The following is a 24332-nucleotide window of genomic DNA, read 5'->3' as shown; positions in this document are numbered from 1 at the left end:
GCAAAGCGTATTTACAAACTACGGTGAGGCCGGAGGGAGAAGAAAGGTCCTGAATAATTATTGTGAATAAAAACACAATTGTAATAACAATGGCTATTGTGGATATGGCCGTGGCCTGAGACCGCAGTAAGGGCCACCGGAGGGTCGTATCTAAACAATATGAAGCCCGTCCCATGCAGTAAACAATATATAAATATAACAATAGAACGAAAGTCATTGAGAATCCCTCAAGCCGGAGTAGAACTCAAGGCGGAGTGGAAAACGTTCATAAACTACTCCCGAGCCGTAACGGGGAGAGGACGAAAAACGGACCAAAATAACGCTAACAATTGAAAAGTCACGAAAAATAAATAACTCGTAAGTTATCATCCACCCAGAGGGGGAGAGGTGAGGGATGGAGAACCCGTTGAACGCACAAAACGGAAAACGGGAAATCCGCTCAACCACCAGAGCTAAGAAAGAAAACGAGAGAAAGGGGTAACTCGTGACTGCGAACAGAAAACGGGGACCCCAATCTCTCGCTCTCTTGGACACAAAAACAGGACTAAAAATCACACAACACTATTATAAACGTATAAAATAAAAATGTACATCCATATAACACTACGATCGAAGAATAGCATCTGCTAAAACTTAAAATAAATAGCACAGTCGAGTGACGAACGCCTCGGTGGGGCGGGTACTAAACAAATACAAAGCTAGATCGCTATATCGTTCGTAGGCTGGACTTGCTAGCAAAAAGTACCATGAGCAAAAAAACACAAAAAATTAATAACGGTTCTAAAGGCATAAGGCCAGGGACTTAACCAAGAACCTAAGTGACAGAGTACTAAACGGGCAGACAAAGATGAATTCCCAAACAAGTGAACAAACAATGGCCGCCATGAAAGGCCAGACGGGAATAATAAAACAGACTATACTGGATATAAAACAACTGCCCGGTACAATAAAGAACTGTCAAAACAAACTATGGTACTTAACATTGGAATGTGTGAAGATGGAGCTTCGGACATGACAAAATAAATCCACGATTGACAAAAAAAGACCGAGAGCACCACAAACAAAATCAACACTTAAGATTCCAAAAGAAGGATGAAGTTCAGATGGCGCTCGCGTCGTGGCGCTGGTGGTTGGCTAGGACCTTTGTATCGGCCCATCCCTTTGACAAAGGAATTAACTAAATGGAAGACAACCTGTGAATAGTGGTTTTCACGCGCCTTTGCTTTATACACGACACCCAAAAGGTGCTCGCGCGAGGGTAGTAACCTCAGCATTCCATGCTTTTATCTTTCTCTGGTATAATTGGAAGGTTTTATCAGAAAAGATATATAAGAAGGACTCTTTTCACCCGGCGCCACAGGTCGACCCAGAAACCGGATTTTGGAGCAAAGTGAAAAGTCTGTTTTTGGGTGAGATAGCCATGTCGTCCTGATGGACCCGCCCTCCTTTTCTAAGAAAAGGGGCATACTGTACATATGTAACAAATCCCCACCCAAAACTACTCTATCTGTAGACATCCATGCTTAATTGCAACAAGGAATGGGTTGCCATGCGTGGCCCTGTAGTAGTACGGGAATGGGATCCACTGGGTAACCTTAATGATGGCTCCCCTTCATTTTCGCCACTCTTCTCCATCAGCGCGAAAACTCTATTCGGGGTGGAGATTGCTATGTGTCGTATCAAGAAATACGTCCCCTGATATTATGCGATATCTTCAAGAAATTTTTTAAGGATACTCGCACCAGGAGTTAGAATTCTGGAGACCTATGATCAGTTCTCTGAGAGTATCACTGTAGCTAAATATCCCTTAGAAAGCTGCCTAAAGGAACCTTCCATCAGGACGACATAGCTATATCACCCAAAAATAGATTTTTCGCTTTGCTTCAAAATCCGTTTATTAGGCACCGTACTTAGGCCTACTGAATTAATTGAAAAAAAAAAATAACAGATTTGATATGTTTTGTGGCACTTGACTCGCAGATTTTGAACTACTTTGCAGATACAGAAAATTGGTTTTTGGGAACTAATGACCACTAGGAAATTGCGATTATTCAAATAATTACTTGTGCTTTAATAAAACATTTATGTGCTTTTCTTTTAAATTTTGGGCGTATTTTAACATTCGCATATTATTTACTGCTTTTTTTTTTACTTTTGGTTGTGATCAGATCTGCTGATATCTAGCTGCTGCTCTCCAGAATATGCGGACATTCATCACCTATATAGTAACAAAGATTATTGCTTATCTTAAGTTATTCAAAACATCTATATACCGTATTTCCCGTGTCATAAGACGCACCTTTTTTCTTGAAAAATGCCCCCCTAAAATCACACTGCGTCTTAACACTTAAGAAAAAGTTGTGTTGAGGAATTTGACACCCCTCAAACACTCGACTATTGACATACAAGCACTCAAACTCATGAGAGACTGAATATAAACCTACAATTATCATTCATATGTAATAAATTCATTTATTTTTATATTGCACTTCATCTAATGAAGTACAGAAGCAAATTATTTGTTTGTTTTGGTAATCAGCTAATTACTGGCTAACCCCCTTCTACAAGCAAAGAGGTCTCCTAGCAGCTAGACACTACGATATATTAGTTGTTTATGCTGTATATATTTATTTTCTCATATTTTGTTGATATTTTGTAATAAAGCAATATATTGACAATGACTTTGTTGTCTGAGTACTAAAATAATGCAATTAGACAGTTGCTGAATACTACCTTGGGAAAACTTCTGTTAGTTCAGTGCAGTATTACCAAGTCAGCAGGAAAGTAACTAGACCTAGAATCACATAAACAGCAACAAAAGTATTCCACCTAAAATTAATTTCTAGATTTCTTTAATCACGAATTACATTTTGTGTGAAAATTTACAGGCTATATGCGGAATTTTGGAAATATTACTGAAATTTTACCTCTTTGCCAAAATTTTATGAACCTTTGGCAAGAATGCTTTCATGTAAACAACACTTGAAACCCAAACACTATGACTAAACATGTAGTTGTGGGGGAAACTACGACTGGTTTAGTGGTTTCTTATATGAATATGTAAATAAAATTGGGATAATCAGCATATAGCTAATTAATTTGAACTTAAACATTCCATAATACACCCAAAATAAGAAAAATTACTATGCCAGACAATAATCACGGTAGAGTCCATGACTAAGAGGTTTTTAAAATCCTTTTTTTTTTTTTTTTCTAAAACTGCCTTGCTAATTTAAGGGCGCGTCTTACCACTTGTAGCGTCTTATGACACGGGAAATACGGTAGTTAATAATACATAAGCACCACTGTGTTATAAGCGCACGCGCTCTGTGTGTATGTGTGTGTGTGTGTAACAAAATAAATATTTGTTTCATTACAAAGCTTCGGTTAAATACTCACTAATGGAGCAGACAATACTTGAATTTCTCAACCAAACAGGGTGTGCTATAGCAGTCATTTATGGCACGATAATAAGAAAACGATACTGTATAGCATAAGGTTAAGTTATTAATTCTTTATTAAAAATCCATAATGACTCAAATTATTCTCACTTTCTCTAAACTTGCGCCATCTCTGTCAAATCGAATGTTATAGTGGTAACCCAACTGTTTGATAACTTTAAAACTAGTCTAATACTTTTTTTTTTCTTTTTTTTTGTGGCTGATCTAAGTTGATACGATATTAAACTGATTTATAACCGAGGTTAGAAGTATTTTGGATATGGAATGGGCAATTATCTTTCGTAACAGTTTAAAATCATTGTAAATTATCATACAGTGCTGTCATTAGTAGTAGTTTGTTATTGTTGATTAAACGCAAGAAAAATGGTTTTTCTGTTTTGCTACGTGTGTAAGAATTTATATGGATATGGTATGTAGAAACTAAAATAACATTACTGTAGTAATAACAAAATCATTAAGTAATCAATACTTGGTAATCTAGCTGTTGCAGCAAAAACTAACCTGAACACAGATGTGTAAATACACTTGTTTGGTTGTTATGATCAGCGATGAAAGTAAACAATTCAACAGTTTCCGTTTTAGATTGCGTCCTTTGTGTAGTGTTTAGAAAAGGCATGATATAAAATCGCCTTATTTTATTAATTTTGTATTCTTAATCATACAGCAAAAACTAGTCTATAGGCCTACACTGATGGTTTTGCATTTCACCAGTCATTTTATACAACATACTGTATATGACTTAAATTCATGAAAAATTGTCCTAATATTAGGTTGTGTTATAAGCATAAATATATAGTAATTTTATCCTTTTTCAAGTTATTAGTACTTTAAAACGATTTAAATTCTTTATTCATTCATATAAACAACTTAGTAATAGAAAACACACAGCCTAGTACATAGAAAACATTAAAGATGGGTAGTAAAAACGTTTGAGTAGTTAATTTGACGTTTGCTTTGTCCCTAATGGAATTATTCCTCTCGTGTATTTCAAAATATGAGAGTTTCCATTTATGCAATGCCTTAGATTGACCAAATTCTCATATAATTCGGGACCCTTCTGTATCTTTAAATCTTCAAATTATGAACATGAAAGAAAAATGCCTCTACTTTACCTGGCCAACTCCAATGTAAGTTCTTTTCCAGCTCTGTCACTAACCCCAAGTCCTCCAATTACAGCAACAGAAGGACGAGTAACTTTGTGTTCCATACGTTGAGCATCGATTTCCAAAGCCAAAATCTGCCGACTCATAACAGTACGTCCAATACTGAAATTACACAAAAATGTAGTGATAATTCTACCTAAAAAGAAAACTAAGACATTGCATGAAAAATAAATAAATAAATAAATATATATATATATATATATATATATATATATATATATATATATATATATATATACTGTATAGAATTATTATTACTATTATTATCATTATTATTACTAGCTAAACTACATCCCTAGTTGGAAAAGCAGGATGTTATAAGCACTAGGGCCCCAACAGAGAAAAGTCGAGTGAGGAAAGGTAATAGGGAATTAAATATACTCTTTGAGAAAGCACAATTAAAATAAAACATTTTAAGAACAGTAACAACATTAAAACAGATCTTTCATTTATAGAATATAAAGAAACTTATGTTAGCCTGTTCAACATGAAAACATTTGTTGCAAGTTTTAACTTTTGAAGTTCTACCAATTCAACTACCCGATAAGGAAGATCATTCCACAACTTGGTCACAACTGGAATAAAACTTCTGGAAAACTGTGCAGTATCAAGCCTCATGATAGCGAGGGCATGACTCATACAATTAACTGCATACCTAGTGTTACGAACAGGATGGTACTGTACGGGAAGATCTGAATGTAAATTATGGTCAAAATTATAAAAAATCTTATGCAACATGCATAACAAACTAATTGAACGACATCTACAGCAGGAATAAGAAATCTAATATACTGTAAATTCCTGTTCACCAAAGTAAGATGGGATTAATCAGCTGAAGACAAGACAGGAGAACAATACTCAAAACAAGGTACAGTAGAATAAAAGAATATAAACATTTCTTCAGAATAGATTGATCACTGAAAATCTTACAAGACTTTCTCAATATGCCAATTTTTTGTGCAATTGAAGAAGGGACAGACCTAATGTGTTTCTCAAAAGTAAATTTGCTAATGAAAATTACACCTAAAATTTTAGAGAGTCATACAGAGTTAAAGAACAATTATCTATGGTGAGATCCAGATGTTCAAGAACCACTGTCCTCAACCTACTCACAATCATACTTAGAGTTTTGTTAGGATTCAACTTTATGCCCCATAATTTGCATCATGAACTGATTTTAGCTAGATCTCTATTACGGGATTCAGCAACCCCAGATCTACATTCAGGAGATGGAATTGATACAAAGAGATTAGCATCATTTGCATATGCAACAAGCTTGTCTTCTAGGCCAAACTACATGTCATGTGTTATATAGCATGAAATATAAGCCTGAGGAACACCAGATAACATATTCCTATACTCAATATGGTGTCCATCAACAACTCTTTGCAATCTATTACTTGAAAATTCAACAATGATGCTAAGAAAAGACTCGCCCACTCCTACATGTTTGAGTTTGAAAAAAAGGGCCTCATGATTAACATGGTCAAAGTCAGCACTAAAATCAAGGCCAATAATACGAACTTCCTGACGACAAGCATTGGAGACTGTAAGAAGGGCATCACATGCTCCAATTACCTTAACAAACCTATTTAGACATTTTGCCAAAAGCCATTAAAAAAACTTTAGATAATATGGGAGTTATGGAAATTGGGCAGTAATCAGCTGGACTTGAGCTACCACAAATACATTTACAGTACACACATAATGGAGTACCATTACCAATTCTCCAACAAGTGCTGAATGAAACTCTTCTTGCATAAAATAAATATCGGAAAAATACCATTTGGGTCTACACCTCCATAAGCATCAAGGTCCAGCAAGAGAGCTTTAATTTCACGAGGTCAAAAAGCTTTTTGATCTCGTGAAACGAGTGACTGAGCAATCCAGTTTAAGTAGAGGAGGAATTGTTGCATCTACACAAAAGAGTGCAGATTTCAGGGTAGCTCACCACTTATGTTCCTGGGTTATGCCAGAAATGGTTTCTTTTATGGTTAAATTCTTTTCCCTTTCAGTTGAAGCAAAAGCTCAAGGCTGAGCATAGTTATTCCAAGTCAAATCTGATATTTACCCCTCCAAAGATGATAGGTTTCCTGCTTCTCCATTGCACAAATATGGCATTGCTACACTTGAATTTGGAATAAGCATCTATAAACTTTTTTATTTGAAACTCATGTGATATATCAAGGATACAACATGCATGGAATAATAGAAGTACATGGTTTGTTCAATTGTCTGACAGCAACAGAACTGCTTAATTTTCATAAACATTTTAGAATAAAAGTAATAGATCGGAGAATCAGGAAAAAGAAAAGTCAGAGATTAGGTTTAGCAATGAGAGCCAGAATCTAAGCAAGATCTGGAAAGGGAAGAATCTAAGGAAGCAGCAAAAAATTAACTGTACATAGAGCTTCCAAGTAAACTCCTTTTTGATAATGAAATAAAAAGTTTAAAAGAAATTAAACCCTGAAATCAATTATTTTTGTATATGTGCAGCAAGAAATACAGAAAAAGCAAGTATTATATATGCAACAAATATGTGGTAAAAATATTTGCCTAGGTGAAAAAACGTGTGGCTTGAGATGGTTTGACTATGCTGAAGATAAGTATAAATAAAAAAAGGTGTATAGTTTAGAAGTGTTGGGAGAAAAGAGGGGGGGGGGGAAGGATAAAAGTGCTGGTTAGATGGATAGAAATCACAAATTTTTAGAGTAACTTGTATTTTTCCTAACTATACAAACCTGAGTGCTTTTACTATAGGAGAATAGAAAACAGTGAAGCTGGAACACAGCAGTTAAATTAAAACGAGGGGTAACAACCACCAGCTAATTACCTATCAGTAGTGGGAGACTGCCCGGCTCCGTCCTACCTGCCAGCTCACAAACAATTCACTTGGGGCTTTCTTGGGGGCTGGCGTTGGCAAGCAAGTTTGAGTAAAGGACTCTGGTTATATAGGTAGGAAACATACAAATTACTTTAAAAAATTGTGATTTGTTCCTACACAATTACAAACCCTCATCCTTTACTATAGACGACTCCTCTTCATGTGGGAGGCAGTCTCCTTTTCCAACTGGCTGGAAGCTTAGCCTGGATACCCAAATCCCGAGCATCTCAGATACATAAAAGAGTAAGGGTTCCTTCCACCTAGTGAACACCTGCAGGAGTACCAGCGGGCGTAACAGCCCAGGCTGTAAAAGTGTTGTACTTGGGCTGGAATACTCTGTGTAGTAGCCCTGAGAAGTAATGAGTATAAACATATTGCAACTTGAGGACTTCTCATGGATGTGGATTTGCCTGACTACATCACAATCCCCCTCATAAGGAGTACACTATAGGGAAAAGACTATCCCGTGCTTGAGCATGGAATAGCTATGATCAATCTGGGCTTACCTGACTGAGAGATTAAATTCAGCTGGGGAGGTCTTCCAATGCTGTACCCTAAGGAAAGGGAACATTGAAAGGAAAAGAGAAGGCCAGTCATTCTTCACTTTCACCCTGGTCTTTACGTAACCTCAGCTCTCAACTTGCTGTTACTGGTCCTCCGAAAGAAGCCAGGGTAGCTTAAACCACTTGCTGAGCAGCTATAACAGGCTCTAACACAAGTGTCTAGGGATCTGTGGGTTACATCATGCAAGTAGTAGGCAGTGAAGGTTGTTTGATGCTTCCACACCTCTGCTTGAAGAACCTGCATCCAAAAGAAATCCCTCTTGAATGCTAGTGTGGTGCTGATGACTTCACTTCGTGAGCTCTAACTTGTGATACTTCTACGGAAGATGGAGACAGTGCTTGGGAGATCACTTCCCTTAACCAAAATGAGATCGTATTCTCGGATAAATTTTTTGGGGGTTCTTAGCGTGCTCACGAAAGGAGTTGTAGCCTAGGTCTTGTGGTCCTTGTATGTTTCAGATTGCACCTTATAACTAACTCTCATAGGAAATAGCAAAAGCTGGTCAGGGTCATCGGTTACATCTCTAAGACTTATAACTATAAAAGATAAAAATCTGGAATTAGGCACTGATGGATTCTGAGTTTTCATGACAAAATCTAGAACGAAGGAGAGAGAGATCTGCCTCCATCCCCTTGAATGGGTGAAGTTAAAGGAGAACTCATGCAGCTCACTAACACATTTAGCTGAAGCTAAAGAGAGCAAGAAAACTGTTTTCACGGTGATGTCCCTGTCTGAATCCAATCTTAATGGTTCATAAGGTGCCCCCTTTACAGAACGTACAGTCAGCCTTCCTTAATCACAGGCTCTTTCGTAGCAATAAGTACTCTCGCTGTGCTGCGATTCCAAACCAACCGCTCTCTTCTGCAACCGGCTCGCTTCGCTCCACTTCCCCCTCTGCCCAGCACAACATCCCATCTCTCACTGACTCGGTCTAACTCTTGCTTCATGCATCCTCGCGTGTACATCTACCATTTCATCCCAACGTATTTGTACATAATTTGTATAGTACATACTCCTGTATAGTGTACGGTATATATTTACTGGGTTACTTTTCTGTAGAGTTGTGATTCCCTGCAGTACTGTGCAAGAGACAACTTATCAGGAGTTGTGTCATGCCTATAGACTGCGTAGAAGTTTGTATAAAATATGTACACCTGTACTTAGTTGCATTTTAAGTATTATTGTATACATATTGTACAGTACAATATTACAGTAATATATAGTATCCTTTATCAAATATACTGTACAGTACTCTGCGTAAATTCTACTTTACTCTGCAATATGTAAATGTAAGTTACGTGTACAGTGAGTTGACAAACAGTGCGAGTCGTCCTAATGAAAACAGCAAACACTTCGAGTACAGCACAAGTGTTAGCTTAGCTAATTAAGCTGTTCTGTAGTAACAGTAGTGTACATATATTACAGTAATATACACTAAAGTATTAGCTAATGTTATATTAGATTGGAACAACAGAGTTCTGTTGTTATAACTGTTCTGATGACTAGTGTTACGTACTGTAACGCAGCCTTATTATGTAAGTACATGGTACACGTGTGTTCATGTACTGTACACTTACTGAAATGTGTTCATTCATTAATACAATACTTCTACTGTGATATAACCCAGGTAAAAACAATATTAGGCAGTACTTAATGTGTTAGTTCAATGCATGTGGGCAATGGGCAGTGAGGAGTTAGGTTAGGAGTTATCCCCCCCCACAGGGCAGCAAGTATTCGTGGATTCTTGATCTTTGCGCCTGTCTGTATTGCCTAACCCCCGCAAATATAGAGGGCTGGCTGTAATACCTCTACTACATTTGAAAAAGGTGGACTCGCCTCAACTGGCGGAAAGGTCTGCTTAGAACTCCTGATAAGCATAGAAATTTCTTCTGAAGAGGAAATATCTACTCCCTTAAGTCAAAAGACATGGCTCAAGGCCAAGCGATAGTTTTTTACCTCTGAATTAAAGCAGAATTTCTCCTTCTAAAGGTAGTAGAAAAAATGAACAATTAGAGATACTAATGCTCTGAAAGAAGAATACCCTTCCCATGGCACCAACCACAGAAAATGGCCCACTTGGCCTAATAGACTGCCCCTGAGAATTTGCAGATATATCCAGACATCTGCTGTGATGCCTCTCAAGATAAGCCTTTCTCAGAGAGGAGATGCTAGATAACCTCCAAGAATGAAGACGAATGGATCCTGGAGCGCTGGGCAAAATCTTGGCGTGGGGCTAACATAGGTTAGGGGGAGTTAGCAAGTCTCTCAGAGTCTCTGTTAGGAGGTGTAGGAGGTCCGGATACAATCACGTTAATAAGTGACGATACTGTGTACTTTAATTTTCGTTCACAAGTTAAAAGAATTATTTCTTTTTTTTATAAATCTTTTTTATTATTAGAGCAAATCAGTACATATAACAAAAATATATATAATATAAAATGTATAAAAATCATCAATGGTAAAAATTCACCATTTTAGATATGCCATGTAATAAAACAAAACATTCTGAAATGGTTATGATAAAATTAGGGCTACAAACCACACACAAACAATAACAATACAAGAAAATTCACCTCCCTGACTATGAAAGATTGGCATGCATGAAAAACCGTGAAAAAAATACTGCAACTTTTTTCAGACAACAACTTTTTCTATTCAATACACCTAGCATTGAGATTTAATTCTTAATAAGTGCTTGAAAACTGAAACCATATATATTATTCCTTATTTTCATTAAAAACATATCAGAACCTGAAATTAAAAGTAAGCCACTACAGTAATTTGAAAGATAACATGGCTCCTCATTAAATCAGCCACTTCCCGGGAGCTATGCTGTCCGTGCTGCTGCAGGCTGCACTGTCCCTGCTGTAGTTACCAGATGTTGGTTTGTTGGCTGACAATATGTCTAAAAATAAAAGAACACAATATGGTCATTAATGAACACGATTGTACCACTCCATATATGGCCATCTTGATGCCACCAACATTAACGACAGAATGAGTGTCCCTTACTCATTTCAGAACTCTTTGAAGTAGATAGAATGGCAGAAAAGCATAAACGCCAAGACCGTCCCATGGGGCTGATACGTGTCCTCGGATGCCGCTTCGGGGTCTTGAACAGGAAAGCAGTATATCAGGAGCTTTTTATTTAGAGATGTTACAGAGAAGTCTAACGTCAGAGAACCCCACAAAGTCAGGATCTCCATCATTACTGGATGATGTATGACATAAAGATCCCTCCAAGCCAACTACTTGGGTCTGCTATGATATTCCTTTTCCCTAAGATGAAGTGGGATGAAAACGTAATAGCTTTGTTCTTTGCTGACTTGAGAGTCCTCACTGCTAGATGGCATAGCTACAGAGACATAGTACTGTACCTCCTTGTTTATTGATGTAGGTGGTGTTCTCGGTCATCAACACCACCAAATGACCTGTTGGAAGAAGGTAAAATTCTTTGAGAGCTAAGGAGGTTGCTCTCATCTCCAAGGCATTTATGTGATCTCAGCAATCTTTCTCTGTCCAGGAGCCAGATATCATGTGACTGTCCAGGTGGGCTCCCCACCCCTCTTCGGAAGCAACCAAGAAGTGAAGGAACTCTGGAGGAGGCAGCGAGAGCAGGGAACCTCGTAGGAGGTTCTCTTCTTTCAACCACCATTATCTAGAGATGTGTCCAAAAGTTTCTGCCACTGGCAAGATGGGAAAGGAGAATTGACTGTTGCAGGAAGCGAATAGCTGCCTTCCAGGAAGGAGAAAATCTCTATAGGACAGTGTCAATGTCTATCACCAGGTAGACTATCCTCTGATCGGTGATAGGACAGCTTTCTCCCGATTTATCATGACTCCCAGGGCCCGACAAAATGAGAGAACCCTGTCTTGAAAGCGAAGAAGTTTCACTTCCGATTCCAACAGAATCAATCATCCATGTAGTGGAGTAGGCGGATGCCACTGACATGGGCCCACGATGAGATTAGCTTGATCACTTTAGTGAAAATCTGGGGTGCCGTCAACAGGCCGAACAAAAGGAATTTGAACTGAAAGGCCTACCCTGCTATCCCTACCTGGAGGATCAAAGAATTGGGATATGAAAGTAAGCATCTATCAGATTCAGGGTCACCATAAAGTCCTACAGTCTTATCGTTTGCCTGACTGAGGCCATGGTCTCTATCCTGATGGGTGTTTGGAAGATGCAGGCTAGTTGTTGAGAGCTATGAGGTCGATGACTGGTCTCGGCCTCAGAACTCCTTTCTAACAGGACAAAGTTATCTGAAAAAGCCTGGGGAGCAGTCGTCAACCTCTTTGAAGTGCACCCTTCTGCAGCATGCTTTGCACTTCCTTATGCAGGGCAAGATTTTCTGCCACCCCTGAAGATATGATGATGATGTCGCTGGAGAATGAATTAGAAGAGGGGGAGAGCTGATGAACAGGAGGAAGTATTCAGAGTGGAGAACCTCCATTGTCCATCTTTCTGCTCCATGGAAACCACCTATGCAATTGGCCTAGAGGCATCACCCACACTGATGGTAGAACAAGGGGAACGCCCACCCAAGCAAAGGCATTTTCCTCTTCCTTGACCCTGATTCTGTTGAGAGGGGAAAGACTGCACTGAAAGGATTTTGAGGATCGAGTGTTGAGGACAAACTCCTCTTCTCTGTGTTGGTCTTCAGGTTGGTTATGAAGCAGGTTTCCCTTGACCTGACATCAAAGGTTGGGGCTGGGGAAAATACACTGCCCTCTGAAGGATGGAGTCCTGGGTTTCTTTACAGCATTTCTTGATCTTCGCATCTCTTTCCGCTGGTGGGAAAAAGCGAAGGCACCCTAAAGAGTGAGTTGTGGAGGGTAAGAACATCCCGACAACCAATGCGCCTGTGAAACCGAGAGGTTATTGCCTCTCAACGCTTCGGCACCTAGTTTGCCCACTGGTTGGCAGCCTGGTTCAAGAGAAACTCTACTGCCCTGGCCCTTGTCATGACAACATCCTTAAAGAGCATGCTTCTTGGTTGAGTCAGTAAGAGCCTTAATGTCTCCAAAGAAGCTGACGGTGCCAGATCAGTGGTCAATCCAGGAAGCCGCCTGCACCATTACCATGGCTATGATCTTCATGCATGAGGCCTCTGCCATCAAGAATGAAACTGGAACCATTACCAATTGTTCAGAAGAGCAGCCTGGAGTCAGCAATGCCACTGCTGGATCAAGAGGATGAGGAGATGGCAGGGTCTCTCGAGTACAATAGTACTTCTGCTGTCGAGGGCAAGGGAAAGCCGATGGAATCAAGTGGGAGGATCTCCCTGCTCTAAGCAACTCCTTAGACCTAGAAACCTGGGTCTCTACCTTGCTTAAGGTCTCCTTAGCCAAAACCGACCAAGGAAGATAGAGTCTAAGCCCATTGATTCTCGGGGGGCAGCACAAAAGATCAACCGCTGCCATCTTGCCTTTTCGAGATGTTATTGGTTCTCTGAGGCTGTTTACCGTAGTTATACAGAAAAGCACCTTGAGGAGAGTTGAGTCTATCTACCCCTCTTCTGCCTCCGAAGGACCAGAGAGTGCTGGCCAAGGAAGGTGTCCTTCAGCACCTTCTGGCTCCGAAGTCTTCCTCTACAGGGACGTCATCTCCTGGCTGATGAGAAGGTTCCACTGGAGGTTCTTGCTTCGGAATCCTCACTACATGCAGGTGGAAAAGTCTAGAATCCAGAGGGCATGCCACATTAGGAGCTGTCTTGGTATCCTTACTCTCTTTCTTATGGGCACCTTCTGAGAAGGGAGAAAGGTTGCTAGCTGATGTCCTTGGGTCTATTGGTCCCCTGTCATCTATAGGGTGACTGGTAGGTCAATGATCGGTATTCTTTCTTTTTGCTAGAACAGGATGTTCCTCAGAAACTTGATCGGCAAGAGACGATAGATCTCTACTTTAGAAATCTCTTGGAGAGAGAGAACCTCTATGGATTCTCACCCAAGGGTCTCTCTAAGGGAGATGAACAGAATTCTCTCTGCTCCTGTTGCGCTTTTTACAGATGACTTCGATACAAACGATGCTGGGCAAAAAAAGGGGAGAAGTGGGATTCTTCCTCTTTGGAGCCCCCAAACTTGCTTGGGAGAGTGACTGCAACTCTTCCTATGTAGGCAAATGTATCTAAAGTGAAGGCTTAATTGAGGAATACCTTTTAATGGTTGGTTACTCCTGGAAAGAGAAGGCTAAGTCTCTGACGGGTGTCTGGAGTGCCTTGTAAGCTCACATTTTACTTGCCCAGGTCATCAAGAGAAGTAGGATTAAAGAAAGTTCTCTCTCTTACCTCAACTTAACTCTACTGGAGAACCACGCCAGAGGTGAACAGATGGTGAGCATTCGTAATGATCTGTATGAGAATGCCTTGAAGATACTTTGCTAGCTGAAGATGATGACTTTCATGTCTAGCATGAACAGGTGAATAATGAGTCTTGTTTGTGGTGATTGGATGACCGATGGCGCCTAGGATCGCGAGGCGAGCGACTGTTTTTCCTTTAATGAGGGTAGGTTGTATGATCTCATGTGTTACGTGTGATCAGGGCGAGTGAGCATTGTCCTCAAATGAGGAAATGTCATACGATTGTTTGCGTGTTAAGCGTGACCAGGGCAAGAGTGTTGTTCTCTAATGGGGAAAGGTTTTAGGATCGCTTGTGTGTTGAACGCGTTCAGGACAAGCGAGCTTTGTCCTCAATCGAGGAAAGATGTCAAAATCTTTAGAGTGCCGAGCACAAGTTATCCTCTAACAAGGAAAGCTCATGAGATCGCTTGGTAGAGGAGCAAGAGCAAGGGGAGCACTTGAAAGGAGGTAAATGTCTAGAAGATCTTGGCTTGTCCAACAAAAAACGAGACAAGCGTTTGGAGGAATTGTCGCAAGAGTGACAAGGCAAGGAGTAACTAGGAAAGGGACATGCAGGAACACATCTGACAGGTGAGGATCAACGAGAGTAAGTCTGGCAATTGGTCGGATGAAGAGGCGATGGTGAACATCTCAAAATGCATCTAGAAGAAGCTCATTCATGAAGCACTTGATGAAGGGAGACAACTCTCTGGGGAAGAATGTCTGCTAGTGTGAGAAAGCGGTGATCTATGACTGCAAGGAAGGTGGGGGATTAGACGAGGCGCTGGAGAGTGCTTGCAAGGTGTGTAAGGGAGGAACCTGGACGGCAAGTAAATATAGTTGAAGCTCGCCAAGAAGCACATCTGGAATTGCATGGACAAGGTCTTCAACAAGACTGATAATCCAATGAAGCTCTTACCGAGGATGCTCGTCATCTGGTAAAGCATGAAAAAGAGGGTTTGGAAGTCCTTAGAGAAGGTCGTCTGATTAGCGAGTCATCCTTGGAGGACGAGACCTCCTCTGAAGGCCAGGTCTAGGATTCTCCTCTGGAGAGGAAGGACACAACCTGGCGATTAATCATAAAGGTGAGATCCTAGAGGGGCGATGTCTCATCTGCTCGTTGGAATAATGATAAGTCCAAAGAAGGGAAGGGCTGTGGAGTGGGAGAGGCATGTTTAAGAACATCCTCTGCAAGTACCGGGGCGATGACCTAATATTCCCGGGCCAACACTGTTAGCCAGATACTGCTGCAGCTTATCCTATGAAGGGGAACTTTGGATACCCTACAGCATACACACAGCATCAGACCTCTGAAAAGAAGAGGGCTCCCACTGAGGTGGTCATACCATTTCGTTAGGGGAAGATGGATGGACCTCCCTGCCCTAGGGATTGCCTTAAGGTTAAAGTGCTAAGTATTATGTGTAATTTGTACTTTAATACCATAAGCACTACATGTATTGAAAGTAATTTGCAATAGATTGCATTGGTAGAACATGTTTCAACTTTAATTATGTGTTGTAGCATATGTTAATAGTATTGAACCTTGTATAAATTACCTCAAAGATAGGATATAATTCTTCTTAATTTTGTACTGCAGGTGATTAGAATTCTTTAGAATGATGTGCATCTGTTATTTTTGTATTTTGTATACAACAGCAATCCCTCTATGTACGAAATTAATTGGTTCTGGAGTGACTTTCTTTTCGTGAGTCACGTTTTACATGTAACTCCCCTAATTTTTTCTAAGCCCTACAAAAACACCACATTAAAATTATAATAAAGCTATAACCACAGTGAAATGGTCAAATACATTTGAATCATTCAATATACCTACCCTAACTGTTAATACCTGTATATACAGTAGTTATTAAAACATAATGCAATAATAAATGGAAAATAATACGATACATCCAGTACAAAACTATACATATACGAAATATGCAGTACCGTATGTACTATACTATTATTATAGCTACCCTTACTATGTTTTCTATCATGCATTAACACCTCGTTTTCTTCAACCGCTGATATTTTTAACAGTAACTATCTTAATGCGATACAATTAATATTCATTGGTGATACATCAATAAATAACATACATGTTATTTTTTACCCACTCATATGTTCAAGTTATTTAATTGTGATGCAAGCAAGATTCATTGATGTTGATATGTATGTGAATTTCTGTAGAATTAATAACCTTCAACTGTTCAGTAAAGTTTTCTTTACTGTTATTTATTTGCCAAAATGAAAGAAAGATATATTGCTAATGTTTCCATATGCATAGTAGCTTTTTGGGCTCAAACCATGTCGTCCTGATGGAAGCTTCCTATTGGCAGCTTTCTAAGGGAAAGCTGCCAATAAGAAGCTTCCATCAGGACGACATGGCCATCTCACCCAAAAATAGATTTTTTGCTTTGCTTCATATCCGTTTTGTGCGTATGTACGTATAACACAGTACAGTACTGTTCATTGTGTTTTTTTAATTTTAAAATGTACTACTAATATAGAATTAAATTGCAAACAAATAATCGTGACATCAATAAGGAAAATGTATCAAGATCTGTTATTCATTAACTGAAATTAAAGAAAAATATATGAGTAATGTGTTTGATATGTGTAGTACCATTATGCATGTGTACATACATCACAGTTATGTTCATTATGTTTTTACTTAAAAATGTACTTAGTGACATAAAATTAATTTTAAATAAATAATAATGCCATTTAAAGGAAAAAATATGTTGCAATCTGTTATTCATCGACCGAAATGAAAGAAAAAAATATATTGCTAATGTGTTTGATGTGGATATGAATGTGTTGAGGTGGTTTGGCCATGTTGAGAGAATGGAAAATGGCTGGCTGCTAAAGAAGGTGATGAATGCAAGAGTTGATGGGAGAAGTACAAGAGGAAGGCCAAGGTTTGGGTGGATGGTTGGTGTGAAGAAAGCTCTGGGTGATAGGAGGATAGATGTGAGAGAGGCAAGAGAGCGTGCTAGAAATAGGAATGAATGGCGAGCGATTGTGACGCAGTTCCAGTAGGCCCTGCTGCTTCCTCCGGTGCCTTAGATGACCGCGGAGGTAGCAGCAGTAGGGGACTCAGCAGTATGAAGCTTCATCTTTGGTGGAAATGTGGGAGGTTGGGCTGTGGCACCCTAGCAGTACCAGCTGAACTCGGCTGAGTCCCTGGTTAGGCTGGAGGAACGTAGAGAGTAGAGGTCCCCTTTTTGTTTTGTTTCTTGTTGTTGTCGGCTACCCCCCAAAATTGGGGGAAGTGCCTTTGGTATATGTATGTATGTATGTGTTTGATGTGTAGTAGCATTGTGTATTCATTTATACAATACAGTTCTGTTTATTGTGTTAAATTAGAATTGTTCTTATTGATATAAGATTAACTGTAAATAAATAATCATGACATTAAAAGGAAAAAACATGCTACTATACAACCTGGTATCTATTTAAAGAAATAAAAGAAAAAAATATCGCTAATGTTTTGATATGCGTAGCAGCATTGTGTGAAAGTACATACACACACTACAATGTACTGTTCATTGTGGTTTTTTTTAACTTATAAAAGTACTTATTGATATAAAATAGGAGAGCAGGATCTTACATGAATAACTAGCACAAGGTAAGGAGATAACCAATAGGAGGGCAGGATGATGGTGACAAAATTACAGTTTGGCGGTGCACGAATCTTAAAATTATTCTCAGCGCCAAGTGAATCTCGTTTCCTATCTTGAAAAGCGAAAAAAATTTCTGCATCTCATTTCTTATCATGAACTTTTCATTTACAGAATCTTTTGAATCGAGGCATCACTGTAGTCTGTTCACATGACATTAGTCACGAGTCAGAGATGAAACATCATAGAGCTTGCTAACAGCAGTCGCAGTAATGTAACTAGATAAATAAAGGGAATTTATAATGCAGAAGTAATATCATCAACCATCATCTGCAATAAGATGGAATTGTCAAATACAACACTAAGAAACGTTATGTTTTCCAGGTATGTAAGATTACATGACGTTTCGTTAGGGGAAACGGATGGAACTCCCTGCCTTAGGGTTTGCCTTAAGGTTAAAGGACCAATACTTTTACTCAACTGGCCCCAAAAGGAAGGCAGAGGAGGAAAATCAGAAAGAAGAGTACCAGGGGCAGAAGAAGCTGCTCTAGCCTTCTTTGACTTTGAGAATGCCCCCGAAGGCTTATAATCCCCCTTAATGCCTTATCTACAATGACGTCCGCATAACGTCAAAACATGCAAGGTAATACACGTTCACGTACCGGATACGTCATTTACAAATATAAGCCATGTGGCAGTTAAAATCACTCGTATTACCTACAAAAAGGTAGAGCACGTGGTTGTACGTCACACCTAATGAATTCTTTTAAAAAAGCTCCTCCCCTCCCTCATATTAGCCCCTCCTTCTTCTTTCTTCAGCCAACCAAAAAGGCTGAAATTCTAACCTTTATTCCTGATTGTGTAAGAGCTATTTTAGTCTGTTTTTACGTTACCATATAGATCCACACCACTCTCTAGCCAATGGTGTCTTCCCTACGCGAGACAGTACTCTAACCCGCATGACAACCTCCAGCTTAGAGATGAGGGGATTCTCCAATCTTACCCTACCACCACCTAAAATATTTGTGATTCTAGTCTTTACTGATGATTATGTAAGGGCTATTTTATTGTACTGTATTTCTATGTTGGCATAAAAGGGATTTTGACGAAGGAAAAATTTCCTTTAGGTCCATATTTGACAAAGGCCTAGCAGCTAGCACTATAACCACCATTAAGTCAGCTCTGAGGAAAGTCTTCCTGGTTGGGTTTAACATTAACCTGGCGGAGTCTTATTTCTCATCTATTCCAAAAGCATGTGCTAGGCTTCGACCTTCGGTTCGTCCTCAAAAGGTCTCTTGGTCTCTAAATGATGTCCTCAAACTGGCCTCCGACACGGACAACGAATCCTGCTCTTATATCACTCTTCTTAGGAAGACTTTATTTCTAACAGCTTTGGCCTCGGGTTCCAGAATCTCAGAACTAGCAGCTCTCTCACGAAACTCAGAGAACATGGATTTCCTCCCTTCAGGTGAGGTACTTCTTTCACCAGACAGGGCGTTCCTAGCTAAGAACGAGGACCCCCAAAATAGGTGGTCCCCTTGGAAGATTATTCCTCTTCTCCAAGATACTTCTCTATGTCCGGTCACCACTCTCAGGGCCTTTTTAGCCAGGACTGCTACCCGATCGTCTGGCCCCTTGTTTATCAGAGAACAAGGAGGTACCATTTCCATACGTGGCATTAGGCAACAGATCCTATACTTCATTAAACAAGCCAATCCGGGATCATTTCCCCATGCTCATGATATCCGATCGATAGCTACCTCCATCAACTATTTCCAGAATATGGACTTTGATAACCTTAAGAAGTACACGGGTTGGAAATCTCCTATGGTCTTCAAACGCCACTATCTAAAGAACTTACAGGCTCTTAAATACCCAACGGTTGCAGCTGGGAGCCTTATCTCTCCCCATTGATCTTTTGTTCTTCCTTTCATCCATCTCTTCTCTTCTCCCTCCTACCCGCCACTCGCACCACGACGCCGCTTCCTTGGTGGTTCGTTAGCCCTAAGTGTATTACATATTAGGTTAATATGATTGTAACTATTATTGTTTTCCGTTGTTATAAGGTTGGGATATTCTTAGCCATGTCAGTTTTGTTGCATGTTTTCCTCTGATACTCAGAGGTTTCCCTGTTATCATGTTTGTTTATCCTTACTCTCACTATGCCCTGTGGCTAGTTTATGTTTTATGCCTACTTACCTTAATTATATATGATTTTCTTTACATGGTGTTGTTTCTCTCCCCTTTTTAAATTAGTAGTTATTGTTGGGCTTGGAAGGCATTCTCTGGTACATTTTCACCGGGCGCCACAGGTCGACCCAGAAAAGGGATTTTGACGAAGGAAAAATCTATTTCTGGGGAGAGACCTGTGGCGCCCGGTGAAACCCTTCCCCTTATTTTACACGATCCCACCCTTTCCTTTCCAAGCCATCATGGCCAATACAGAAGGATGTTGTTCAGATGGCGCTCGCGTCGTGGCGTGGGTGGTGCGGCGATGGGGGTGTGTCTAGGGGCTTTGTATCGGCCCATCCCTTTGACGAAGGAATTAACTAAATGGAAGACAACCTGTGAATAGTGGATTTCACGCGCCTTTGCTTTATACACGACACCCAAAAGGTGCTCGCGCGAGGGTTGTAACCTCAGCATTCCATGCTTTTATCTTTCTCTGGTATAATTGGAAGGTTTTATCAGAAAAGACATACAAGAAGGACTTTTCACCGGGCGCCACAGGTCGACCCAGAAATGTTCAAATCAAACAGACAGCATTTTCAAAAGTGAGATGTAGCTGTGACGTTCTTCCCCACCCATCTGGTTCTCCCCTTTGAGTCACATCTAAAACACCAGTCCTGCATATTGCTGAAAGCTCTGGTCGAATTCCATCACGCTCTTACATAAAACAATCAAACAAAACTATCTCCATATTATATCAGAAAATGTCTCAATCCATATGAATCTGCCCCTTATTTCTTTATAAATTTCTGAATTCCTAAATCTTTTCATGGCATTTTAAAGATAACTTAGGATATTTCCTCAATATCATATCACATTTGTAACCCTGATAGCTATAAATACGATAACATACCACGTTTTAATTTTTCTTATTTTACCCCTTATTTTCTCAACTATCATTTTCACAAAATATTATTTTCAGGCCTTATTTATATTTTTCATATTAGTATTGTCCATCGTTTTCACGAATGAAAGTTAGCCTAATGTTATATTTTCATTTATTAACATTTTATACTGTATTTGTCACGTAAATCTGAACTGCGTACAGTATTTCATATAAAAAACTGGAATTACCAGAACTTATTTGTCTAATGAACTAAATCTCTCTCTCTCTCTCTCTCTCTCTCTCTCTCTCTCTCTCTCTCTCCCTCTCTCTCTCTCTCTCTCTCTCTCTCAAGATATTAAGTTATATTACCTCTCTCTCGGGCCAGAAATATTTTTCTTTTGACATCAAAAGGAAAGTTTTTTTTTTTTCATTGTATGTTTGCCTCATAAATATTCATTATAATAAACTTCTTGTGCTAAAGGAAACAAACTGATATTTTCTTTACATGTCTGCACAACATAGGGTGTATTACCAACAGGTAGTTTTATATCTTTCACCGGCTATCTATTTTGGAATTACTACACATTCACATAATCACTTTACAATAAATATAAAGTTTTCTTTTACACATACAATCACAGTTCTTTACTATTATTTAGAGTAAAATAATAAAAAAAAATTATTTTGAAAAAAAATTATTCTAAAATCACTTCACAATAAATAAAAAGAATCTTTTGGTTGTTCAGATTGAAATACAACAGAAATTATAGCAAAATATAGAAAAATTATTCTGTAATCAGCAGCAAAACAAATAAACATGGAAATGCAGGTCATTATAGAGAAAGCGTTCATGCATATCCGATGGTGACAAATCTCATACACAGCTACTTAGTGCGGATCTTCTTCCTTATAGTGAAGGAGTTAAGCTTTTCTTCCTCCTCCTCCTGTACTTCTTCCACTGGGAGGATGGCCACTCCCAACATTAATCATAAAGGGAAACTTGGGAACAAGTATACCTTCAGCATTGAGGACAAAACAGATGAGAATCAACTTCAAGGGCACTCATGAAAGTACTACAGAAAATTGGCAGTACTCCTGGGAATTTCTGCATAACGAGAGGCATCCTTAAAGAAATAATCACAAAAGCAAACAATCTAGAATAAATAAAAATTAAGAAATAGTAAAATTTTGCCAACAAAGAGCTCCAGCTAGAGAAAGGTATGCTCTCACTGATGGCTGAGTTCTAAGTGAATTGTCTGTGAGCCGGTAGGGGGAGGGGTTGCCTCCCCACTACTGATAAGTAATCACCTATCAGTTCTTAAACCTTGTTATAATTTTAACTGGCGTGTTCCGGGTTTACTGTTTTCTATTCTCTTGTGGTAAAGGATGATAGCTTGTATTTGTATAGGAACAAATAAGTGTCAGAATGGAAGGCCCTTAACACCTTGGACAAAAAATGAGAGGTAGAGACAAGAAGTAATCTAACAACTTTCAGAAAACATCCTCTTAAATTGAATAAATAACAATGGATAATTTCTATAAGCTTCCCAATGTTTATATTGCTTTTGTCTCTAGACGCTCGGTACGTTGATGTAACTCCTTAGAAAATAAAAAAATATCCTATTTTCTTCCTTTTAATATAATAATGCCTCTAGTAAAGTAATGAGACTTACCAGTGTCTAACGACTATAACATGCTACAGATGTCGTGCCATGTCTTCAGCCTGAATATCAACTTGGTAGTGAAAGCCAGGTGCTCCAGATTGTCAGGGTTTTTGTTTGTTTTATATTTCTTTTAGTGGTTTAAAGAAGTCTCCTCCTAGATTTGTTAGAAATTCCTGAGTAGTTGTGCAATGGAATTGTTTTTCGGTGATCATGATACATTTTCTTTTTGTGTCTCGTGTCGCGGACAATTCACTAATTTACATATTTGTTGTGAGGAGAGTAAAGACCTCACAATCTCTCTTTGGGAATTATGTTTCATGACAGTTGATCAGACTAAAATCCAAAATATAAAAGAAAGCGTACCGTCATTTAGTTCAAGGGGATATCTGAAGAATAGGCTAGAAAATATACTCATGCAACAGTGTTGTTATACATAGCCATATGATCCGTAAACTACACTAGAAGGTTAAGTTAATTAGCCTACAAGGAAAGAAAATGGGAATTTTTCTAGTATATTCAACATATAACCTACTTTGAAAGAGAAGCAATATGAATGCTGGGAGAAGTTCATAGAAATAAGAGCTAATATATTTTAATGCCTCTTCCACTGCATTCATGCAGCACTACGTGATTCTTCTTCACTTTCTTCCTCCATACGGTTTGCAAGATAATACATTTGAAAACACAGATCTATCTCTTTCCCTATGTTACCTACAGCCCCACACTTTCTAATTCTTTTTAGACCATTTAAACTCTCCTATATTATATAATTCACTACAACAGTATCCAACTTTTCTCTTTCATTTACATTCAATCTTCAACCTTAATGTACATAAAGGAAGATAGAAAAACAATTCCTTAATACAGTACAGTATATTCCAACTTGTACTTCTATGCAAACTCTCATTCTTTTGCAAACAATTCTGTAACTTTTCTAGATTTACTTATTTTCCTCATTTCTATTTATCCTAATAACAACAAAAGTCCCTTTTTAACCTTTCTCAGAAAATTTCAACAAATCTTACTATTTTCAGAAACTATGTTTTATCATCCCTAGTCAAGGGTACTAATCTGTCCACATTAGCCACTCCCATTCAGTTCAAAACCACCTTATCAGGCAACTTTGCAATTAAAATACTATTCTTTCTCTGATTTACTGAATAGCTCTATCCATTAAACAGTCACTAAAAAATAAATAAACCTTTTTCTTGGGGCAACTTTTGCTACAAACCAGCCACCTCATCTACATATTGCAAATGGTTGCTTTGCTTTCATCATAAACACTTTAACTGATCTCAACTTTTTACCTTGTTAATGCTACATCTTTAATAACTTCCACAATGCACCTCTAGCAGTTTTACTAAAGCCTTTACTATGGTCATATGCTCCCTTTTGGAATTTTATTTCCAAACTGAAATATTTTGGAGAATTACTTTATGAAAATTCTCCAAATTACAAGCTTTTCTCCTTATCTAGCCCTATATTGATTTTTCTCTATCAATTGCATATAAATGGCACACAACGACAATGATCGTATATATTGTACTTACTACATCACTATTATTCATGTATCTCATGTA

At 38.8% G+C, this 24332-nt stretch overlaps 1 protein-coding gene across 1 annotated transcript in view; it reads right to left on the bottom strand.

The window, feature by feature from the left end:
* Positions 1–4569: 4569 nt before the first annotated feature.
* LOC137643132 (carboxypeptidase D-like) overlaps positions 4570–24332 on the bottom strand; it is a 261470-nt gene continuing 241707 nt past the window's right edge. Inside the window, exon 13 of the mRNA XM_068375982.1 lies at positions 4570–4726. Coding sequence (XP_068232083.1) covers positions 4570–4726 — 157 coding nt within the window. The remainder of the gene's footprint in view (positions 4727–24332) is intronic.

This window comes from Palaemon carinicauda, chromosome 6 (assembly GCF_036898095.1).
Source record: "Palaemon carinicauda isolate YSFRI2023 chromosome 6, ASM3689809v2, whole genome shotgun sequence".
NCBI lineage: Eukaryota > Metazoa > Arthropoda > Malacostraca > Decapoda > Palaemonidae > Palaemon > Palaemon carinicauda.
The sequence above is the reverse complement of the archived record's forward strand: the minus strand, read 5'-3'. Positions and strand labels throughout refer to the sequence as shown.